This window comes from Physeter macrocephalus, chromosome 11 (genome assembly GCF_002837175.3).
Source record: "Physeter macrocephalus isolate SW-GA chromosome 11, ASM283717v5, whole genome shotgun sequence".
Classification (NCBI taxonomy): Eukaryota; Metazoa; Chordata; class Mammalia; order Artiodactyla; family Physeteridae; genus Physeter; species Physeter macrocephalus.
The window spans coordinates 85,490,724-85,511,622 of record NC_041224.1 but is presented as its reverse complement, the minus strand read 5'-3'; the positions used below and the strand labels follow the sequence as shown (position 1 = coordinate 85,511,622).

General features: G+C 40.5%; 1 protein-coding gene across 1 annotated transcript in view; it reads right to left on the bottom strand.

The window, feature by feature from the left end:
• Positions 1-20,899, bottom strand: part of AGBL1 (AGBL carboxypeptidase 1) — a 979,047-nt gene that overhangs the window by 455,561 nt on the left and 502,587 nt on the right. The window contains exons 20-21 of the mRNA XM_055088206.1: positions 5,965-6,096; positions 1,367-1,543 (exon numbers count right to left, since the gene is read on the bottom strand). Of these exons, the coding sequence (XP_054944181.1) occupies positions 1,367-1,543; positions 5,965-6,096 (309 nt within the window). The remainder of the gene's footprint in view (positions 1-1,366; positions 1,544-5,964; positions 6,097-20,899) is intronic.

The following is a 20,899-nucleotide window of genomic DNA, read 5'->3' as shown; positions in this document are numbered from 1 at the left end:
GGTTTTGAATGTCAAGAGAAGGAACAGATACCTGATGATATAACCTCCAATTATATTTGTATATGTATTTTCTTTTGGCCTTTACAAAAATTTTGTCTAGTAGGAAGGAGACGAATCCTTATTAATATCTGCGTTTGATATATGAAATGTATAGGTTCAATAGAGGTAAGCAGTTTGCAGCACGGCTGGTAAGTGGAAGAGTGAGGTCTTTGGACGCCCAATCCCATGTCTCCCCAACAAGCTCACTCTTCTTATTCTGCACTGGAGTAATGTGGATAAATATGGATTAATTCAGTCTAATAGTTTATTAATTCAGTAACAAAAACAATTCTTTCAAGCCACTGTGTAGACAAACTAACCGGCTATTTAACAGAATTAATAAGTCAAAATGGGTGGTTCAGTAACCCTGTGTTGAAAAATCTCTTTGACCAGGTGGGAAGTTAGATAATGGTCATCACCTGTCACTCCCTGGACTGCCTTTGACAGTTAACAGATTTCCGCAAGCACCAGATTACGGAGATGCCAAGCACTTCCTAGCAGTTCCAGGAAAGTATCAAAGCCAACACAATGAGCTTTAAGGCTGGTGAGGTCCAGGTATTCTTGAGGTTGAATAGAAGTCACCAAGGAGTAGTCTGTCAGCTTGCCTAATGAATTTAAAAGAGTCTGTTACCCTGGCACTGTCACAATGTCCCTTATTTATGCTCCTCTAGTGAGGGAGTGGGACAAGCAGCTAGAACAGCCCACTGTAAGAGCTAATATAGCTGTAGAAAGAATACGATTTATATGAGCCATTTCCCTGGATGCTAGAATTTGAGTCGTAACACCACTCATCTTGGGGAGACCCACGTCATGCACACGCTTCTGTTTGCTCTGGTGATAGCAGGATAACAGAGAGCCGCTAATTTAGATAAGCACAGAAGACAGAGAAACACAATCCACGTACGTCTTGACAATACCTACATGCTGACCTATGTCTTTTTTATGATGCATAGGGGACTAGTCCCAGTTGTTGCAAAAGGAAAGAAAATGTTCTCATGCATAGAACAGGGCCAGGCAGAGGTTCCATAAAAGCCGGGGGTGCCTGTCTGAGGGAGGCTCCCCTGCCACTTGCTGGCGAGGGCAGATGATTGAGAAACCAAATCAGCAGGCATGCACAAATTGCTTCCAGGATCGACGCAGATTGTGCTGCCAGGGAAGACAATCATTGAACTAGTTCTTCAGCAAGATCAGGGAGCTGGGCCAGACCCTACCTGGAGACTTCTTCCTCTTTCAGGCTAGAGAGCAGGAACAAGTGGTGTGTGATAGCTCCGCATCACAGTGTACTGCTGCCAGACAGAAAGCATGGATATTCCACAGCCTCACATACCTGATAGGGGCCCTGGTTGCAGCCACAGTAGCTGCTCTCCATGGTGTAGCTTCTGGACACACCCATCTCTCTCCACACCACTACTCGTGCTGTGGAGGCTCGGGATTTCTCCACGAGGAAGCTGCAGCTGCTTAAGGTGAATGCTGGTGCTAGTTTATCAAGGATTTTGGGAAGAGTCTACAATTAAAAAAAAATCAGATTATGATGAGTTGCCGGTGATTGGGGCTATGCATCATAAAAAACAACTTCTCAGTATGTATTAAGCATCTCAATACATTAAACACTTACTATGTGCAACTATAAACCTTCTATCTATCCTGAGTAATGGACACCAATTTTTTTAATACTTTTAAAGATGAGGAAACTGAGGCTTAGAAAAGCTAGAAAGAAATAGTTCAAGTCCAACTACAAAGTGACTGGAATGGGATCCAAATGCCAATATGGCCAACTCCAAAGAGTATGATCTTTCAACCCCATCTTCCTGCATCATGGTGGAACAAGGTTGCAACATACATTCAGCCTCATACATTGCTGAGTTGAGTCTCATGGAAAGCCACAGACTTCACAGGGAACTGAAATTTAGAGAGTAGCTCCATCCAGCCTCACTGTTTTCTAGCTGAACTTTCCTTATCTCAGACACACGGGCCATTGATGATTCTTGAGTAGGAGCACATATAACGTTCACTTGTTTCCTGAGAGACTGGAACTGCCAAAATGAACATTTCAGTCTCATTCTCCGATCCACAAATCTGAAGCTGGACCAATTATAAAACTTCTAAAAATTCATACTCTCTGGATTCATATATACCATCTTTTCCTAGCGTAGAAAAGCTTTATGTGAGATCACTAAATTTCCATTTAGAAGGCATCAGTAGACCCTTGCCTCTCTCCGATTGACAGAGAGGGGACTTCTAGTCACTGGACCCTTCCATCCCCCAAAGATGACGTCTCAGAGTTGAAAGTACAACAGGTGTTTGGGACAGCTGAAATACTACACTTAGCTCAGAACTTTTGTGACATGAACAAGAAGGGTTCTCTCACTTCAGTGTTGACAGAATCTCCAAAAACTAGAACATAATATAAAATTATATACATTAGATAAGAAACAGTATAGCATCGGGTCTTTGGACAAATTATAGGGACAAGATGGAGAAGCAGAACAAATTGATGAGAACATAAATTAAGGAATTATTGTTAAGGAAATGCAGTTTTGTTCAATTCTAGAACATAGAGCAAATCTTTTAATATTGTATCTCTGGTTCTTATTGTCATGTTTAACATAACCATTAACTATATTAATATAAAGATTAATATAATTATTATATGATATAAATATACATTAATGTAATTATTAACATAACCTACTATGATCTCTAAGTTCTTACATATCCTCCAGACCTAAAGCATCATAATTTTAAGGGAAATGAAATGCTAATGTTATCCTCAGAGTTTCTCCAATTGCCTCCTAATTGATTTTATCTATCCACACTTGTCCCTCTCTCCCTGCTATCCCTCTGCCCATTTTTCTCCTTCAGAGTACTCATCACAATTACAGTTAAATTATTGTGTATGTAATTTGTTGTTTATTTTCTATCTCCTCTGCAGCCTAGAAGTTTGTGTCTTGTTCACAGGAAAATCTCTGCACATGAATCTATGCTGCTTGTAGAGGGTACTTCATAACTATTCACTGAAATAAATGGAATCTGCTACTCCAAGCCTTTAGAGGACTGCTTAAACATACATAAATAGAATATATATTATATATAAGTATATATATATTTTTTTAGTTGCTATATATATATATAATATGATCAAGAATACATGAATGTAATTATAATTTATCAATGTTTTACCTTGTTGCCAAAACTTAATCTGACATCGTTTAAATGATCTTTGCTTTCTTACTTAAGTGAACCTTGTTTTCTTAGCTAGTACGGCCCCGCTCCAAATAACCACACACTCAAATTAATGGCGTGCATCTTGGAGAGCTCTATGAGCTATGATCCCTTCACTGGAGGCTGGAGGATGTGAGATTTACAAAGTGCAGTGGCAGTACCCTCTTACACCTCCATAGCGGCAATTTATCCATTCATTAAATAACGGGCTCCAAACTATCTCATTTACAGTAAAGTCCTCATTGCATTTCCCTTTTGATTTCACACAAATAGATCTATGTCAGAGTGAGCAATGAAGATGATGATAGCTGTGATAACTGGAGGTTGTTTGTTTGTTACGTTTTGTTTTGTAAATGAATAGGAAATTGATGAACTCTACATATGAACTGATCCACTGAAGACCTGCTTCAATGTTTCCTGGGGTCGCCCCGGTTTGGGTGGGGCAAGAAGGCTTGGGACATTCAACTCTTCCCCTGACACTTGCTCTGTACCTTAAACTTAATTTCAGTTTCCCAAATATTAAGATTATAATAGATACCTTTTCACTGAATGCTTACTATGTATTTTGCATGCATTAATTCATTTAATCATCACAAGTCTTTGGGGTAAGCTTTATTATTATCTATGAATATTGTCAACTTTCTTTTGGAAAAAGAGCTAAAACTCATGGTGACTCTATATTTAAGATTGGATGGTATAGATTCTTTTAGTTTAAGATGTACCACTCATAAGAGATAATTTTATACAAGTCAGCATGACCTGCCCAGATGAACGTTTTAATATACTAAACTAGTTTCCTAAGTAAGATAAAGCAGTTAAGCTTCTTGAGGTTTATCGCCAGTACTCTAGCTGAGCCTTAGTGTAAATATGACATTGAGGATAAGCTGTTGGTTCAGCTTTAATAGCCTTGGGGGGAACTCTACTGATCAGTAGCAGTCATGCTTCTAATAGACATGAATGAAGAGGGTGAAAAAAAATTCAGGACACAGGGGAAGTAATTCCAGGTGAAATAGTAGCTTGGTGGGTTTTTACCTCTTTTAATACTCACTAACCCTGTGAATGAAGGTATTTCACACACAGTAAATTCATATATCCAGAATAATAAGGGATTTAGAAGAAGTTGGTACCATCGTAACTGTGATATGGTGATTTGTAGTAAGAAATATATATTGGTTCTTCACCCCCAGTTCTGACATGAGATTCGTAAAACATTTGCAAATTTCTATGTGATAAGAGTGGTAGGAGCATCTTTTGTTCTAATAAGGTGACTCTGGGTGAGCTCCTGAATGGTTCCTGGATCAGGGCAGATCATCACTTCTCTAGGAAAGAGAGAGGGGCTGGAAATGGAGTTGATAAATGATCATGCCCATGTGAGGAAGCTTCCATAAGATCCAAATAGTATGGGGCTCAGGGAGCTTGCAGGTTGGTGAACACATCCATACACTGAGAAGTAATGCACCCTACTCCCAACTCCACAGGTACAGAAGCTCTGGACCCTTCCAGATCTCCATATCTCTTTATCTGGCTGTTCATCTGTATCCTTTATCACATCGTTTAATAAATTGGTAAATGTAAGTAAGTGTTCCCATGAGTACCGTGAGCTGTTCTAGCAAATAATCGAACCCAACGGGGAGGAGATCATGGGAACCTCTGATTTGTAGCCAAGACAGACAGAAGTTGTGGGTAACCTGAGGACCTACTACTTGCAGTTGGCATCTGAAATAGGGGCATGTCTCCTGGGACTAAGCCCTTAACCTGAGGGATCTGGTGTTATCTCCAGGTAGATAGTGTCAGAACTGAGTTAAATTGTAAGATATCCAGCTGGTGTCACAGAATTGCTTGGTGGAGGGAAAAATCCAAATATTTGGTCCCCAGAAGTGTCATAAATGAAGTGTTCTGTGTAAAATTAAAAGAGAAAGACACAGGAGGAGAACTAGGTTTTTCCAACTCAATAATTTTTCTCTTTTTCCTATATAAATTTGAAACAAAGGCCAGTTTTTATTTTGTGGTTGGATAACTTGACCTCTTCTACCTCTTCCTAATATTCAGCAAGCAACAGCCTGTTTACTTTATCCTGACAGGAAGAAGTCCTTCCTTCCTTACCTCTCCTTAATCTCCTCTTGGGTTCAGTGTGGGGATAGTTGAGCTCCAACTACTGGAACCCAGAAAAAATAGAATTAGGTTCAGCGGGTCACTGTTCTACTTTTTATAGTATGCTCAAGCAGAGGAATGTGGATGGTCTAATGCCTTAAATTTTTTTCATCACTTCATATTTATTTAAGATCCTTTCCAATTCAGCATCATTTTGTTCCTTCCATAAATATAATACCTAACAGGGACGGTATTTTCACTATCCTCGTTTTACAGGTGAAGAATGGGGGTTCAGAGAGGGAGTGTTAATGGCTCATAGTCACACAGTTAATAATTATAAAGTTAGGTATTAAGATGAAGTTTCCTGTCTCCAATTCGCACATCCTATGCACTGTATCATATCATATAGAAAAAACAAATTCAGAGTAACCAGGCAAGAAGCCATTATTCATCAAAAATGTGGAGAGGTTACACACACCTTCAACCTGCTTGTACTATAATCCTATAGTTAAAATATCAAAATGCCTATTTAGGAAAATAATGGTTGAGGCATGTCTCAAAGGCAAGCATGTGGACACAAAATATCTGGTGTCATCCTCCATAATGACTTACCCTGTAGCTGACATCTTCCAAGAGATTGGATGTGTCCACAGTGGACTCTGCCTGCCACAGAGTCTCTTTGATGCTACAACCATAAAGGAACACATTCCTCTTTTGGGAGTGACCATGGAAATCACAGAAGACCTACAATGGCCAAACAAAGGAGAAACTAAATCTATTGGTTTTTTACATGTTTAAAATGTCAACTTCCTAAGGTAGATACTGTTTACTTAGCAGAACCAGGCACACGAGGACCACTGGTGACTTTAGCAAGAGTTCTTTTGGTAGAATTATCAGGAAGGAAGGTAGATTGGAAGGTGCTTAGGGTTGAACAGGATAAAAGGAAATATGAGTCACATGTAGCTCTTCTGACAAGTTTACTTGTGACAGGGGAGGACACAAGGCCAAAACTGGAAGAGGAAATAAGAAATAGGCTTTAATAGTTCTTCCTTACAGACAGACTCCAATTAATAAATACAGGAGAAATGAAGTAAATAGAAAATCCCCATTAGAACACCGCTGTAATAACTGTTGCTGGCAAGATCCACTGATGGATGCCAAAATTAGTGAGAAAGATTTGTGGAGAAAAAGGATTATTTGCATAGTGTCAGAATATCTCCATCAAGATGTTAATTGCAAAAGGAAAAATAGTAACTTTACAATGGAGAAACCCAGCAGACATCACCCTTAACCAAGTGATCAAGGTAAACATCACCAGTAACAGACACCCTGAAAAAATTCATATTGAAGAAAAGTAAAAATATGACCAATATTTTAAAAATCATCATGGTCATGAAAGACAAAGAATGTCTGAGGGACTCTCATAGAGGAGAAACTAAGAAAACATGAAATCTAAATACAATGGGGATCATGGATTAGATTCTGAAACAAATAAAAAAAATTGGTGGAAAAGCTAGTAAAATCCATACGAAGTCTGTAGTACCATTTATACTATGGCTCTAATATTATTTTTCAGCTTTGATAATTGTACCATAATTGTGCAAAACATTAGCATTAGGGGAAACTGGATGAAGTATATATGGGTACTCTGTGCTATTTTTGGAACTTTTCTAAAATTGTTTCATAAAAATGAAACAAGTATGCATCATAATATTTAGTTAAAATCCAGAATGCAAAGTTGGGTTATTTCAACATCAAAAATAATTCAATGTGATTCACTCCATTTACAGACTAAAGAAAGAACTAATATGATAACCATAATAGATGCATAAAAACGTTTGATAAAATTCAATAGCCATAAAGGATTAAAAAATAATACACAATCTTGGGACTTCCCTGGTGGTGCAGTGGTTAAGAATCCGCCTGCCAATGCAGGGGAAATGGGTTTGATCCCTGGTCCGGGAAGATCCCTCATGTCGCGAAGCAACTAAGCCCATGCACCACAACTACTGAAGCCTGCATGCCTAGAGCCCGTGCTCCACAACAAGAGAAGCCACCGCAGTAAGAAGCCCGTGCACTGCAACAAAGAGTAGCTCCCACTCGCCACAACTAAAGAAAGCCTGTGCGCAGCAATGAAGGCCCAACGCAGCCAAAGAAAAATAAATTAATTAATTAATTAAAAAAAAACTTTTTAAAAAAAGAACTAAAAATAAATGAAAATATTTAAAAACTAGATATATTTCATTTAAGAATTTCTTTTGATCCAAAGACACCAGAAGAATGTGAAAAGGCAAACCAAAGAGTGAAATAACACATGTGCAGTACATATATTCAACAAATGATTCATAGAGAGAATGTTGTACATACATCAATAAGAAAAAAAGAAGCAACTCAATTTTTAAATGGGCAAAAAACTTGAATCGATAGTTCACAAAAGAGAAGTTCCAAATGGCTATTAAGCAAATGAAAATGTACTCAACCTCATCAATATCAAGGAAATATAATTTAAACACCACAGTGAGATGCCCCTGCATCTAATGGGTAATCAGGACTCCTAACATCATGAAAAGACAATACCAAACGTTGGCTGGGATATGGAGCAATGGAAACTATTGAACCCAGCTTGTGGGACTATATCTATACCACTACCTAGAAAACAATTTTGGAGTGTCTTCTAAAGCTGAATATACACATATTCTAGAACCTGCCCAACAGAAATGCATATACTGGGCACCAGAAGATATCAAGAATATACACGGCAACACTATTTTTAGTAGCCTAAATCTGTAAACAGTAGAACTGATTAATAAATTGTAGCATAATCATTCAACAGAATACTGTCCAGCATTAAGAATGAAAGAACAAGCTAGATACAAAAGAGTACATCCATATGATTTCCTTGATATGACATTCAAAAACAGGCAAAACTAATGCAGTGATAGAAATTAGGATAATGTCTATGTTTGGGGGAAGGGGGACATTACATTATGGTCCGATGTCTGGGTTGCCCGTGGTGTTCTGTCTCTCGATTTGGTTGATGGTTACATGGTGTGTTCATTTCGTGAGAATTTAGCAAGCTGTAGAGGTGTGATCTGTGTACTTAAAATTAATATATGATACGTACACATTTGTGTGTTTCAAAGAGACGGAAGTCCTGGTATTTCCTAACATTTGTTCCTTAGTCTGTAGAAATGTAGTCTTTGTGTAGTTAGTTAAGCACACAGGGTAGGTAACTGAAGGTGTTTGTCAAATTTGCTAATGATACAGAATTGAGGACAACTGATAGCAGAGTAAGCAAGTAAGAGCAGAAATTATAAGGGCCAAAAAGAGCAGAATTCTTGGAAATAGAAAAACTTACATTGGAATATGCAGCTCCTACAATTAGATTCCAACAGTGGAAAAAGTAAAAGTGACATTTAGCTAAGAAGTAGGTTTTGAATGAGAGATTTGGAGGTTTTAGATGACAGTTTGCTCAGAATGACTCACTAGCCATGGATGTCAAAATTAATCATAAATTGCTTCTGGAGAAGTAAAGTGGTCATACATAAGGAGAACAATCAGTCCAATGTACCGCATACTGGTCAATTTATATCTCATATAGTGTTTTTTTAATTCTGAGTGTGGCCTTTTAAAACAAGCTAGTGTACCTCAGTAGAGAGGAATCAGACAGGCAAGGAAATGGGAATGTTTATAAACACAGATTGCCTAAAGATACTGGAGATGCTTATCCTAGAAAAAAAGAAGGCTCAGTGGGGTCTTCATAGCAGCCCTCCAAATTTACAAATTTTCCCATTTGAAACATGAATAAATATATCTGCTATCTTTTCAAAGAGCAGAGGAAGGCAAAAGGAAGGAGAATATGTACCATGGACGTAGATTCCAGCTCCATATTAAATTCAGTTGTTGAATATTTATTACCAGTAAGAAATAACTTTCAATGATTATAGCTGTCTTGCAATGCTGTGTCACACTTTTAAAAGTTTCCGTTCTCTGGAAATACTTCAGCAAAAGCCAAATAAATTGCTCTCAACGATGCTGTTGGTTGAGAAGTTAGGTGAGATGATGGCTGAGGCTACTTTCTGGTATCTGATGAAGTCCTATAGTTTATTGATTGAATAGGAAGCCATTAACAGCAGGAATGTCCCGGGACACGCAAGGTGCATGCATGGAGCCATAGATAAACACATATGTGTAAGAAAAATTAAAAAGGGTAAATAGGTAGATGGTCTGCCCAGTCATAATGGGAGAAGATGAAAACTCTTGAATAGCAGGTTAGAACTGATAAGTGTGTCGCTTGGGCTATGTAAGCAGGGAAGAATTCAGCGATGTCAAGACTAATTTCTGGAATCAAGGTGGTTGTCAGACAAACATCTGTGAGATGAAAGTTTTAAGAACTAAAGGAATTGAAACTGTTCTCCTTAAATTTACCTTCTTTTCCTCTCCCTCTCTCTTGTCAATAACAGAAAGCTACTATTTTATTGGGTGGGTGGGGAGATTTTTAAATTGCATTGCAAATTTCCTGTTAGCAGAAAAGTATTTTTTTTCTCTTCAAAAAAAGAAAAAGGATTTTTTTTTTGGTGGGGGGAATCCTTAGTTCATAGTTTCAAGTTAAAAATCTTATGAGAAAATAAATCTCTCTAGAATCTAGAGCTGTGGGTGTTCAAGCCAAAAGGTCACACAGAGTTGGGAGGGGGGAGTTGGTCCAATGACAAGACAAATAATGAAAAAGCAGAGCAGAAACAGTGAATGAGAAAAAGAAGTTGTTTTGTAACGGGTAAGAGAATTAAATGTGCAGAGAAAAGCAGAAAACAGAAAATGTGGCCACAGAAGGAGAAAAATGCGAGATGGACAGAAGAAGTGTCTGGGGTTTTGGTGCTTTCCAGTTCTGGTTAGAACTTACTTGAATTTTTTCCTTCAAAATTTCCACCTTGGGTTACTTTAGCAGGCTTCTGTTATGTGTAACAAAAATATACCCTAGGCCAGTGCTTCTCCATCCTGTCTGTGCATTAGAATCTCCTGAGGAGATTTTAAAAATATCAATCTCTAGAGCCCATCTCCAGAGATTTTGATTTAATTGGTCTGCAGTGACACCAGGGGGATGGGATTTTTTAAAGTTTTCCAGGTGATTCTAAATGTGCAGCCAGGGTTGAAACCCACTTGTATGGGTCTAGAGTCTAGAGCAGCAGATCTGACATGTTATCAAGCATCAGAATAACCTGGAGGACGTGTTAAGTCACAGACTGTGGGCCACTCCCCAGCGATTCTGTGATGCAAGCAAGTCTGGGTGAGGCCCGGGAATGTGCATTTCTAACAATCCCAGGTGCTGCTGATGCCCCTGGGTCCGGGACCAGGCATTGAAAGCCTCTAAAGGGACCAATCAAATCGTGGAGGTTTAATCCTCTACCATCATGAATTTTCCACCAACCTTTATCTCTCATGCCTCAGTTTCTCTCTGTGAATAAACACCCACATTCTTATGAAAAGTGTGCAAACAAATTAAGACTGTGTCTTAGCAACAGATTCCTCAATAAAGCCAGAAGCTAGGCCTATGTGGTGACAGGTGCTCCTTAGCTGCCAAATTCAACTGGAAGAAAAGATTTGATTGTTTTCTGACTCTTAAAAGATTCTGAAATCTGAGGTAAACAACAAATTATAGACATCCCCACCTGTGGGAATGAGCCCTAGGAGATCTAGCGGCCTCTGAAAATTCAAAGTAAAGGAGGCATTGTTCTACTTGTTGCTCAAATGACATCCATAAAAATAAATGCCTGTTAGTTATAGGAAACGTGTGTTCCTCTAAATTGCAGGGGGCAATTACAAGACAAATTATCAAGTTATTTCAGTTGAGGAAGCTTTTTCTTTCCTATGGATGGCTTTACACTTGTCTACTTCCTTCTGGTAAAATTCTGTACTAGGAAGTGGCACTCTAACACCCATGGGTTCATCAATAGCCCTATCTTGCTTATTCATCAATTGAGTCAACAAATATTCGCTGGGTGCCTGTGGTGTGGCAGGAGAAATTAAAATTTTAATATAAGGCAGTACTGCCCTCAATAACAATGACAAGAACAACAGTAGTTAATTTATGGAAGACTTACGATGATGCTTCAGATACTGTGCTAAACACTTAATGTAGATTATCTCATGATGAAGTAGGTGCTATAATTATCCCCCGCTTTGCAGCTAAGAAAACTTAATAGCAAAAAAAATAAATAAGTAACTTGCCTAGGCTTGCTTAAGTTTGCACTGCTATTAAGTATGTGAGCAAGTAATTGAACCTGAGTTTGCTCTCATCCAGACTCCATGTTTTAAAACACTTTTCAGGTCTATGTTGCCTCTTCCAGGAGCTGTTTTGTTGGGACGACCCCACAAGTGAATAGGTGATCATATTGCAGTGAGAGGAGACAGACACACAGGGTTCTCTGGGAACCCAGATAAGGACACGCTGCACAACTCATGGGGCATCATTCACACTGCACTCTAAGGAATGGCACCCCTGAAGGTGTATGATGTGGTGGTCCTGGGGTTCTCTAGGGGGTGATGCCTAAGATGAGTCCTGCTGAGTGAGGGCTGTCCAAGCAAATGGAAAATGAGGAAGAAAGGACTATGGGTATGAAGAATTGCAATGATTCAGAATAAGACTACAGAGTGAAGGAGAGTGGACCTTACATGTAGGCAGAAGTGGACAGTGGTCACAGCATTAATGCACGTGCATACCATTCCAGGATGTGTGGACATTTTCCCGAAGGTGGTGAAGCAGCCATCAAAGTATTGTAGCAAAGAGGGCCAGCATGATCAGGTCACCAGAACAGGAGTGTTAAGAATGGATTACAAGGACTGAGACCAGGCAAGAGAAATGACAAGGGCCTAGTTTAAGTCAGCAAATTTAAGTATGGAGAGAAAGCACTTTTGGTGAGAGAGTAAGGAAGTAAAATCTATAGGAATTGGAGACTAAATGGATTTAGGGGCTCAGTGAGGAAGAGGTTAGGAATAATACCTAGATTTCCGGATTAAGTGAATAGAAAATATGATGCGCTTTTCCCCAAGGCAAGGAACATGGGAAGAGATGCAGATTTGAAGGTTTCGTTCAGTTAAGTTTTGTTTTGTTTGAGCTGGAGTGGTTAGTTTTGAACTTGTTCACCCTGAGCTAAACTGATTCCCCTGCGTCTCACTTTCTTCATCAGCAAGGTATATAGTGTGGATTGGATTACGATTTTGAAATCAGGCTCTCACGCATCTCCCTAGTGCCTCTCCCAGTGAATTACTGTCTGAGTTAAACTGCAAGGTTAATTTATTTCACGCAAACATGAGTTCCATCATTTCTTGCTTAGCAAAGAGACCGTTCAGGGCCACATTACTATGCTACTCACATCCCTTCACCATCTTTCCCCTCCATTCTTTGGTCCCATCCTTGTTCCTCTGTAAGCTAATTGGGCACCTTGTTCAAGAGGTTACCCACCCCCATCTCAAACACACCTCCCCTAGCCATTCGCCTGCTCCCGCAGCTCTCCTATTCCTGATTGTTTGCTGCTCTGCTTTGCTAGCTTTAAGCTGCTGTGTTTTCCATTCCTGACATCTGGGTCTTGTTCCTGCTTCCCGGCAGCAAGACCTCTGCATTATTTATTCCATCGCCACAAGAAACTGAAGGCGAGGCTGGAGCTCAAAGGAGGCTAATTCTGGGGAATGTGATGGAAACCCAAAACAGCAATACTTCCAATTAAACCAACCAAGTCTCACTAAAGCCCTGGAGATGCGAGCCTGTGCACAATATTCTGCAGACAACATTCAGCCCAAGCTCTTGAGTAGAGGAAACCTTTCTATGAGGGAAATGCTATTGGTGGCATGTTCAATTATCCAAGAACCCTGTTTGCAAGACCACATTTCCCCATCCTTTTATTGACAGTCATGCTCTCTTCTTAGCAAGTATTTCATCTGAGTTATCAGCAACATCAGTCATGGCTGAGGCTAACCACAGAGGGCATGTGCAGCACTTATTCCTATAACTACCTGAAAGAAGATTTGATGCTGCTTTCCCTTTCCTAAAGTGAGAGACTTTCACTTAAATTGCGTTGTTGTGGGCCAAAGTTCCAACATGGCCTTAGAAAAGCAGCCTTTACTTACAAATCAGTTTTGTCTCCCTCCAATGTCTAATTTGGGGTGAAATTTTTCACATTTCACTCAGCAGAAGGTATTAGTAACTAACCGGTTATAAGATTTCTCACAGGGCTTCCCTGGTGGCGCAGTGGTTGAGAGTCTGCCGGCTGATGCAGGGGATATGGGTTCGTGCCCCGGTCCGGGAAGATCCCACATGCCGTGGAGCGGCTGGGCCCGTGAGCCATGGCCGCTGAGCCTGCGCGTCTGGAGCCTGTGCTCCGCAACGGGAGAGGCCACAGCAGTGAGAGGCCCGCATACAGCAAAAAAAAAAAAAAAAAAAAAGATTTCTCACAGTGGAACCCTTTACTACATGTTATAAAATGCTGGAGGAGGTTTTCTGCCATTCCAGTGTTATGTATTATAATATAATGGCCTTCCTTCCAAAATATTTCAATTACATTGAAAGAGCACATGTACATTAATGCAAAATCATGCAGTCTAGTATAAGGCTTTGTTTTGTATGTAGCACCCTCCTGGGAAGTAATAATAATTTAAATCTCTGCTGTTTATGTAAATGCTTGATACGTGCCAGTCACTCTGCTAAGGTTTTACGTACATGTTTAATCAGTATAAAATTCCTGAAAGGAGGCTATCATTCACATTTACATATGAGGCTCAACTTTTTCTAAGGTTAAAGGAAGTTAAGTGATTTGCACGTGGCCTCCCATTGAAAACCCATGTGTTTTATCTCAAACTCTAATTGGTCTGGCTCCAAAGATTTTCCAGAACAAAATATTATTGGGTATATCAATGATAAAGCGCAGTATAACAAGTCTGTCAATTAGCAAAATTAAGAGTGAATGACCAGGCTTACCCTGAGGTCTTGCCTAAGCTGATTTCTACTCGCTGCCTCTGGCCAGCTGTCCCTCCATGAGGAGGGAGCTTAACACCCCAAGAGGGTACTTGTGCAGTGAGGCCTTGGCAGGCTCCCCAGCAGTTAAAACTGCTCTTTTTCTCCGGCTTTAGACATTGAAGGGAGAGAAGCAGCAGTCTGGCCGCCACCTTTGGACACGGTGCCTGCAACCTATCAGCCTGGGTGAGGCCTCTGCCATCTATCTCACTCAGTTGCAGGTACTAAAGCTCTCAAGGTAGAAGCATTAACCCACCGACTTTGTGTGACAATGTCAGTTAGGGTAGATAGCTTATCGGGAACCCTGTCTTCACCAGAAGGTGGGATCTAGACTAGTCTTTTTGACCCATGGCAGATTTCCAAATTGTCTGGGTAAACCTAGGGAATGGGGTATGAACACTGACCCACCACCATGCCTAGCCAGTCAATAAAAGGAAGCTTGCCTCCGTTTCCTGATGTGCAATCCTATCTTGGAGGACTGTTAGTTGTCTTGGACCCTAGGCTGGACTGTGCTTTGGTCTTGGCAAACCCTACTTTCTGGGACTAGAACTTTGAGCTCTCTGCCCAGTGCCATTGGCTATGATCACCCCTGCCTTGCTCTCTCACTACAGTCTTCCTTGGACATAGGTATTTAGCAGATGAAGCACAGGTCTCCCCATGTCTTCATCTGAAGCCTGTTCTGACTTGCAGCCCACCCTCACAGAGAATACCTTTATAGCAAAGCTAGTCCATCTGGCCCTGTCTCTTGCCTTCCTCCCATTTCCACCAGCGCCGAGCAGAGGCACCTTCAACTAGGCTGAAGGGAAACACTGATGCAGGCAAACACCCTCCTATTTTCCCCTCTACCTCACCTCCTAACCTCAGTCCATTTTGCAAAAAATGAAAAAGAGGGAATTTTCTCAGACTTTTTTGAAAAATCTAACCAGCCTGCCCTGTAGCATATGGAGAACCCCAGGTTTCCAGTCCCTGTGATACATAGAAATTTCATTGGAGATACTAGTCAGAAAGAAGGGAATATTCCCTTTGCTTTCCAACATAAGTTTATCCAAGAAACCTTAGCAATTCACTTAAATGTAGAGTATTTACATCTGTAAAAACACCTACAGGATTGACATAACACACTACTACATATAAAATATATAACTAATAAGAACCTACTATATAACCCAGGGAACTCTACTCAATACTCTGTAATGACCTATATGGGAAGAGAATCTAAAAAAGAGTGGAGGACTTCTCTGGAGGTGCAGTGGTTAAGAATCCGCCTGCCAATGCAGGGGACACATGTTCAAGCCCTGGTCCGGGAAGATCCCACATGCCGCGGAGCAACTAAGCTTGTGTGCCACAACTACTGAGCCTATGCTCTAGAGTCCGTGCACCACAACTACTGAGCCTGTGCTCTAGAGCCCACGTGCCACAACTACTGAGCCCACATGCCACAACTACTGAAGCCCATGTGCCTAGAGTCCGTGCTCCGCAACAAGAGAAGCCAACGCAATGAGAAGCCCATGCACCGCAATTAAGAGTAGCCCCCGCTCGCTGAAACTAGAGAAAGCCCACGTGCAGCAACGAAGACCCAATGCAGACAAAAATAAATAAATTTATTTTTAAAAATTAAAAAATAAAAAAAAGAATGGATATATGTATAACTGATTCACTTTGCTGTCCAGCAGAAACTAACACAACATTGTAAATCAACTAGACTCCAATAAAAATTAATTAAAAAAATAAAAATTACAAATTGTATGCATTCTCTTTTTATCATTTTAAAAAAACACCTATAAAACATGGTTTCTGGTATGTTAAAGAAGCATTGTTCAATCTTTATTCTGATAGCGTGGGAACAATTTTAAATTAAAAAATATGGAATCAAATTATTATTATTATTATTGTTACCCAGGACCTCCATGGTTTTTTTTTTTTGGTTTGGGGATTTTTTTTTTTCCCCTACTATATCCTCAAATACAAAAAGAGGAGAATTCTAGATTCAGTACCTTAGCCTGAGTCAATGAAAATAAGTAACAATAACACTTGTTCTTCTAACACTTCTGAGGAGTAAAGTGGAGATAAAATAAATTATGTGTGTAGAGTATCCTGAGGTCCTCGGAGACAAGATTTCAGGAAGGGACATGCCATTCCTTTTTCCCCTCTCCTTTCGTGCCTTTTTTAAAAAAAGAAGCTGATTAACTAAAAACATATGCAAGAGGGACAGAAAAGACCAGGAAAATCATTTAAGCAGCTAAAAGTTCTGTTCCATTGGGCCCCAGAGAAAGATAAAACCAAAATATGCCCTCCCTGGCCCCTGGCAGAAGGCGCCCTAGTTTTTGTGAGCGGTAAACGGAAATCAATGAGCTGCTCAGAGAGCACTGCAATCCCTTTACCAACACGCACTCACAGAGCAAGAGCCAAGGGGATGGGAATCCATACCTCTCCTAATTCTGAAGCCCAGACCCTTTGCAGCGGCACAGGGGCCAGGCAGCTACAACCCAGCAGCTCAGAAGAGACTGCTGATCTGGCTTCCTGGGAGCTTGCTAGAGCCTGAGAGCTTTCGCCCACTGCCCCAAGCCATGCCCTACTGCCCCTGAGCCATGTGCCTCCTGGCCCTTATGGGGCGCTGGCTCCACAAAGAGGAACACTTCAACACTTCCTACTCATTGATTGTCAAGCCTGTCTGCTCCTCTGGGCTTCTCCGCTTACGTACATTTTCTCTGGCCAGAGCTTACTGATTTCTAATAAGTCTTCTCAGCCTTTCTCTGTGTTCTGGCAAAGATAATCTTCCTTGGCTTGACTTGCATGCCTCCATTCTGGTCAGTTTAATTTGGGACAGCCCCCTTTACCTCCTAGCTGCATTTCAAAGCTCTGTGACTTTGCTTTGATTTCTCTTTAATTCTAAGTAAATATAAATGTAAATGTGTACATGAACAGAACTTGAATGAGTTTTGAGTCAATGAGTTTTGGTGTAACTGACTCTTCATTCAAAATATAGAACATTTCCACTAACCTAGAAAGTTCCCTCCTGGCCCCTTTTATTTAATCCCCTTCTAGGGACAACCACTGCTCTGGTTTACTTAAACTTTGCATAAATAGAAACATAGAATATGTGCTTCTTAGTGTCTAGCTTATTTCACTAAACATGTTCCTGAAATTGGTCCATGTTGCTGAGTATATCTGTGGTTTATTGTTATTGTCTTTAATTTTTTATTGCTGAATTGTATTCCAGTGTATGAATATGCCAATATTTTGTAGGTTCTGGGCTTTGGGCTCCAACATCTGGAGCAGATTTCCTTATCTTCTGACAAACAAGAGAGACAGAAAATGGAAGTTCAAGAAGATGGGAAAGAGACCATAAGATCAGTGTGATGTGAGAACTATGCTATCAGTTAATAAAAAGCTTCCTTTCTTTTGCTCTGTGAGGTGACCCTAAATTCACCAACTCTTCAATTTCACAAGGCAGAAGATCTAAGAGTCCATAATCAGGCCTGTAGACCTCTGAAGACAGAATATTTCTCTACTTTACTACAATAGAATAAGACTACCTCTCTACTTTACTACTAGTACAAGAAAAACTTTTACTCATCTTTCAAGTCTAGCTCAAATGGCATCTCCAGTCTCTAGCTTTTCCATAACCTTTAGGGAAAGTGGCTCGACCTCTCGTTTGTGTTCTTACAACTCCCATGAGCCTTGGTTTCAGTTTTTACCATCTTTTGCTACATTGGTTTCTTTGCAGACCTGACTCTACTTTCTACCAAGGAAACTATGGACTCCTCAAAGAAAAGGTACCTTCTGGCATCTAGCACAGTGATTACACACATGGTGTAAATAAGCAGACAAATGGATGACTGCCCAGATGGATGGGTGGATAGATGGACAGATGGATGGATGGATGGATGGATGAAACAATTTGTGAATAATGCCATATTGCTTATAAACTGAATGAATTATCTGGTCTTTAGCAACCCCCAGAAGTATCATGACATTGCTTTCTCTCACTGTCCTGCATTCTCATCGGTTCTGGGAGTTTATATTATTCTACCTGCCAATAGGCAAATGTCTCAGTATCATCTAGAACAGGTGGAATCTCCTAGCCACCAGAAACTGGCTTCCTGATGCTTTAAGAAATATTTTCATGAGTCAGAGTTTGGGAGGAGTCACAGTTAACCTACAACTAGCCCAAGAGGTAATCTTGGCTCAGTGGAAATCTTCCCGGCACAGGACAGGCCTGAGTACTGAATGAGTGACAGTGCTTCTGCTGTCAGCAGGAGGCCGGTTAAATACAGCCGCGTAGGTAGCTGAAAGGTGATGTTGAGCCTATGGGAGAGCTTTGTGACACTGAATTGCATCTAGGACTCAGCTGTTTCTCACCCACCTCTCAGATGGTCCCAGCAGGAAATAAGTCTGTGGCTGTCATGTTTACAGTTAATTAATGTTTATTTATATTTTTAAACAAGGCTTTCGCCTGTCACGCTATGTTTATTTATATTTTTAAACAAGGCTTTCACCTGTCACGCTTTAAAATAAATGTTCTGCTCTTCAATTAGAGATTGTCAGAACAGAGAGGAATCCTGTTTGTTACAGGTTGAATGTGTGTATGCTTAACTGTGTATCAGGTTGGAACCTTTTTTTCTGTAAGTCTCTCTCTCTCTCCTCCCAGAGGCTAAGGCCTTCTATACAGAGAAACATACTTTTCAAGATCTTGACTGTGATATTGATGCTCTGCTATGTAGGCCATGAACTTGCTTCTACAGGGTAGACAGCATAGATTACAGCATCTCCTTGGAAGGGGGTGGGGGGTGGGAGCTAGCATGAAAATATTGCACATTTTGACCAGTGTAGAAAAAGCATTCTTAAGGGAAAAGGATGTGCTTTGTCCTCTTTGCAATAAAGTGTTGACTCAGCAAGTCTGAAGTGTTTAAACCCTGTACACTCCAAAGAAAGGTCTGGTCCTTGACTGACTCCTGGGAGAACGCCTTGACATCTTTGGAATATTCTGCTAGATAAGAGAGTCTTTCTTTACCTGGGCCTCGGGCAATGTGAGAAGGTTGATGCTGACAATGTGATATATGGTGGGGTTCTTGCGCCGCAAAGTGTCAGTTTGACCTCTGAAGGGTCTGGAGACTGAGTAACTAAGATCAGCCACGTGGGACACCATGGCTACAAAATAACCCCTGATAAAAAATCCTGGACACCGAGGCTCAGGGGAGCTTCCCTGGTTAGCAACACTCTACCTGTTATTATACATCATTGCTGGAGAATTAAGCACTGTCCATACAACTCCCCTGGGAGCAGACACCTGGACTTATACCTGTCTCTCCTTGACTCTGCCCTCAGTGCTTTTTATCTTTGCTGATTATAATCTGTATCCTTTCACTGTAATAAACTGTAATTGTGAGCAGAAAAACTATTCTGGGTTCTGTGAGTCTTTCCAGGGAATCACCGAACCTGAAAGTAGTCTTGGGGACACGCCAACACATCCTCTCAAAGAGTAAGTGTTGAAGAAAGATGGGGTTCTGGGTGGAAAACCAGATCAGAACTGAATCTCAACTCTGCCGTATGCTTCCTGGTGATGCCAAGGAAATCACTTGACCTCTTAATCTTTTTGAGAGTTAAATAAGCTTGTATATTAGATATTCACCCATTGTTTCACTAGATATTCATTGAATGTGACACTGTTTTGATGACATAGTACATGGTCAAAATTTGGTTAATGGTAGAGGTAATTGTCTGAGTTGGTTAATCCGTGAGCTCTTCCACATTAGTTTAAGTTCCTTAGGTTAGGTAAGCACTCTAAATTTGGACATATGCTCCTCTGCACTTTTGCAGACATATATGTTCACAGTTTGTAGTCAATAAATGATCAGTAGGGCTTCCCTGGTGGCGCAGTAGTTGAGGGTCTGCCTGCCAACGCAGGGGACACGGGTTCGAGCCCTGGTCTGGGAAGATCCCACATGCCACGGAGCAACTGGGCCCATGAGCCACAACTACTGAGCCTGCGCGTCTGGAGCCTGTGCTCTGCAACAAGAGAGGCCGCGATAGTGAGAGGTCCGCGCACCGCGATGAAGAGTGGTCCCCCCTCGCCGCCCCATGCACCGCGATGAAGAGTGGCCCCCGCTTGCCACAACTAGAGAAAGCCTTTGCACAGAAACGAAGACCCAACATAGCCAAAAATAAATAAATAATAATTTTATAAAACTATAATTGTATACTCTAAATACTCCCAACAGGACAGTTTGCAATTCAAAAAAAAAATCAGTATAGCAATTATACTTCAATAAAGATGTTAAAAAAAATAAAAATAAAATAAATGATCAGTTTCATACAGTTACTTAGCTAGTATTGCCTCCTATCTTAACTTGAGCCTAAGCCTCTGGATCCATATAGTCTGTTTTTCATCAATTGCTAAGTTACTATAGGCTTGGAAGAAAAGCCTACACATGAAAGTGCGTAGCACAGTGCCAGAGTCATCATTGGAATTTAATAAGTTCTAGTTGAATGTCAATCTGAACATCTAGAGGATTTTTTTCCAAATAATATTTGGAAAAAATA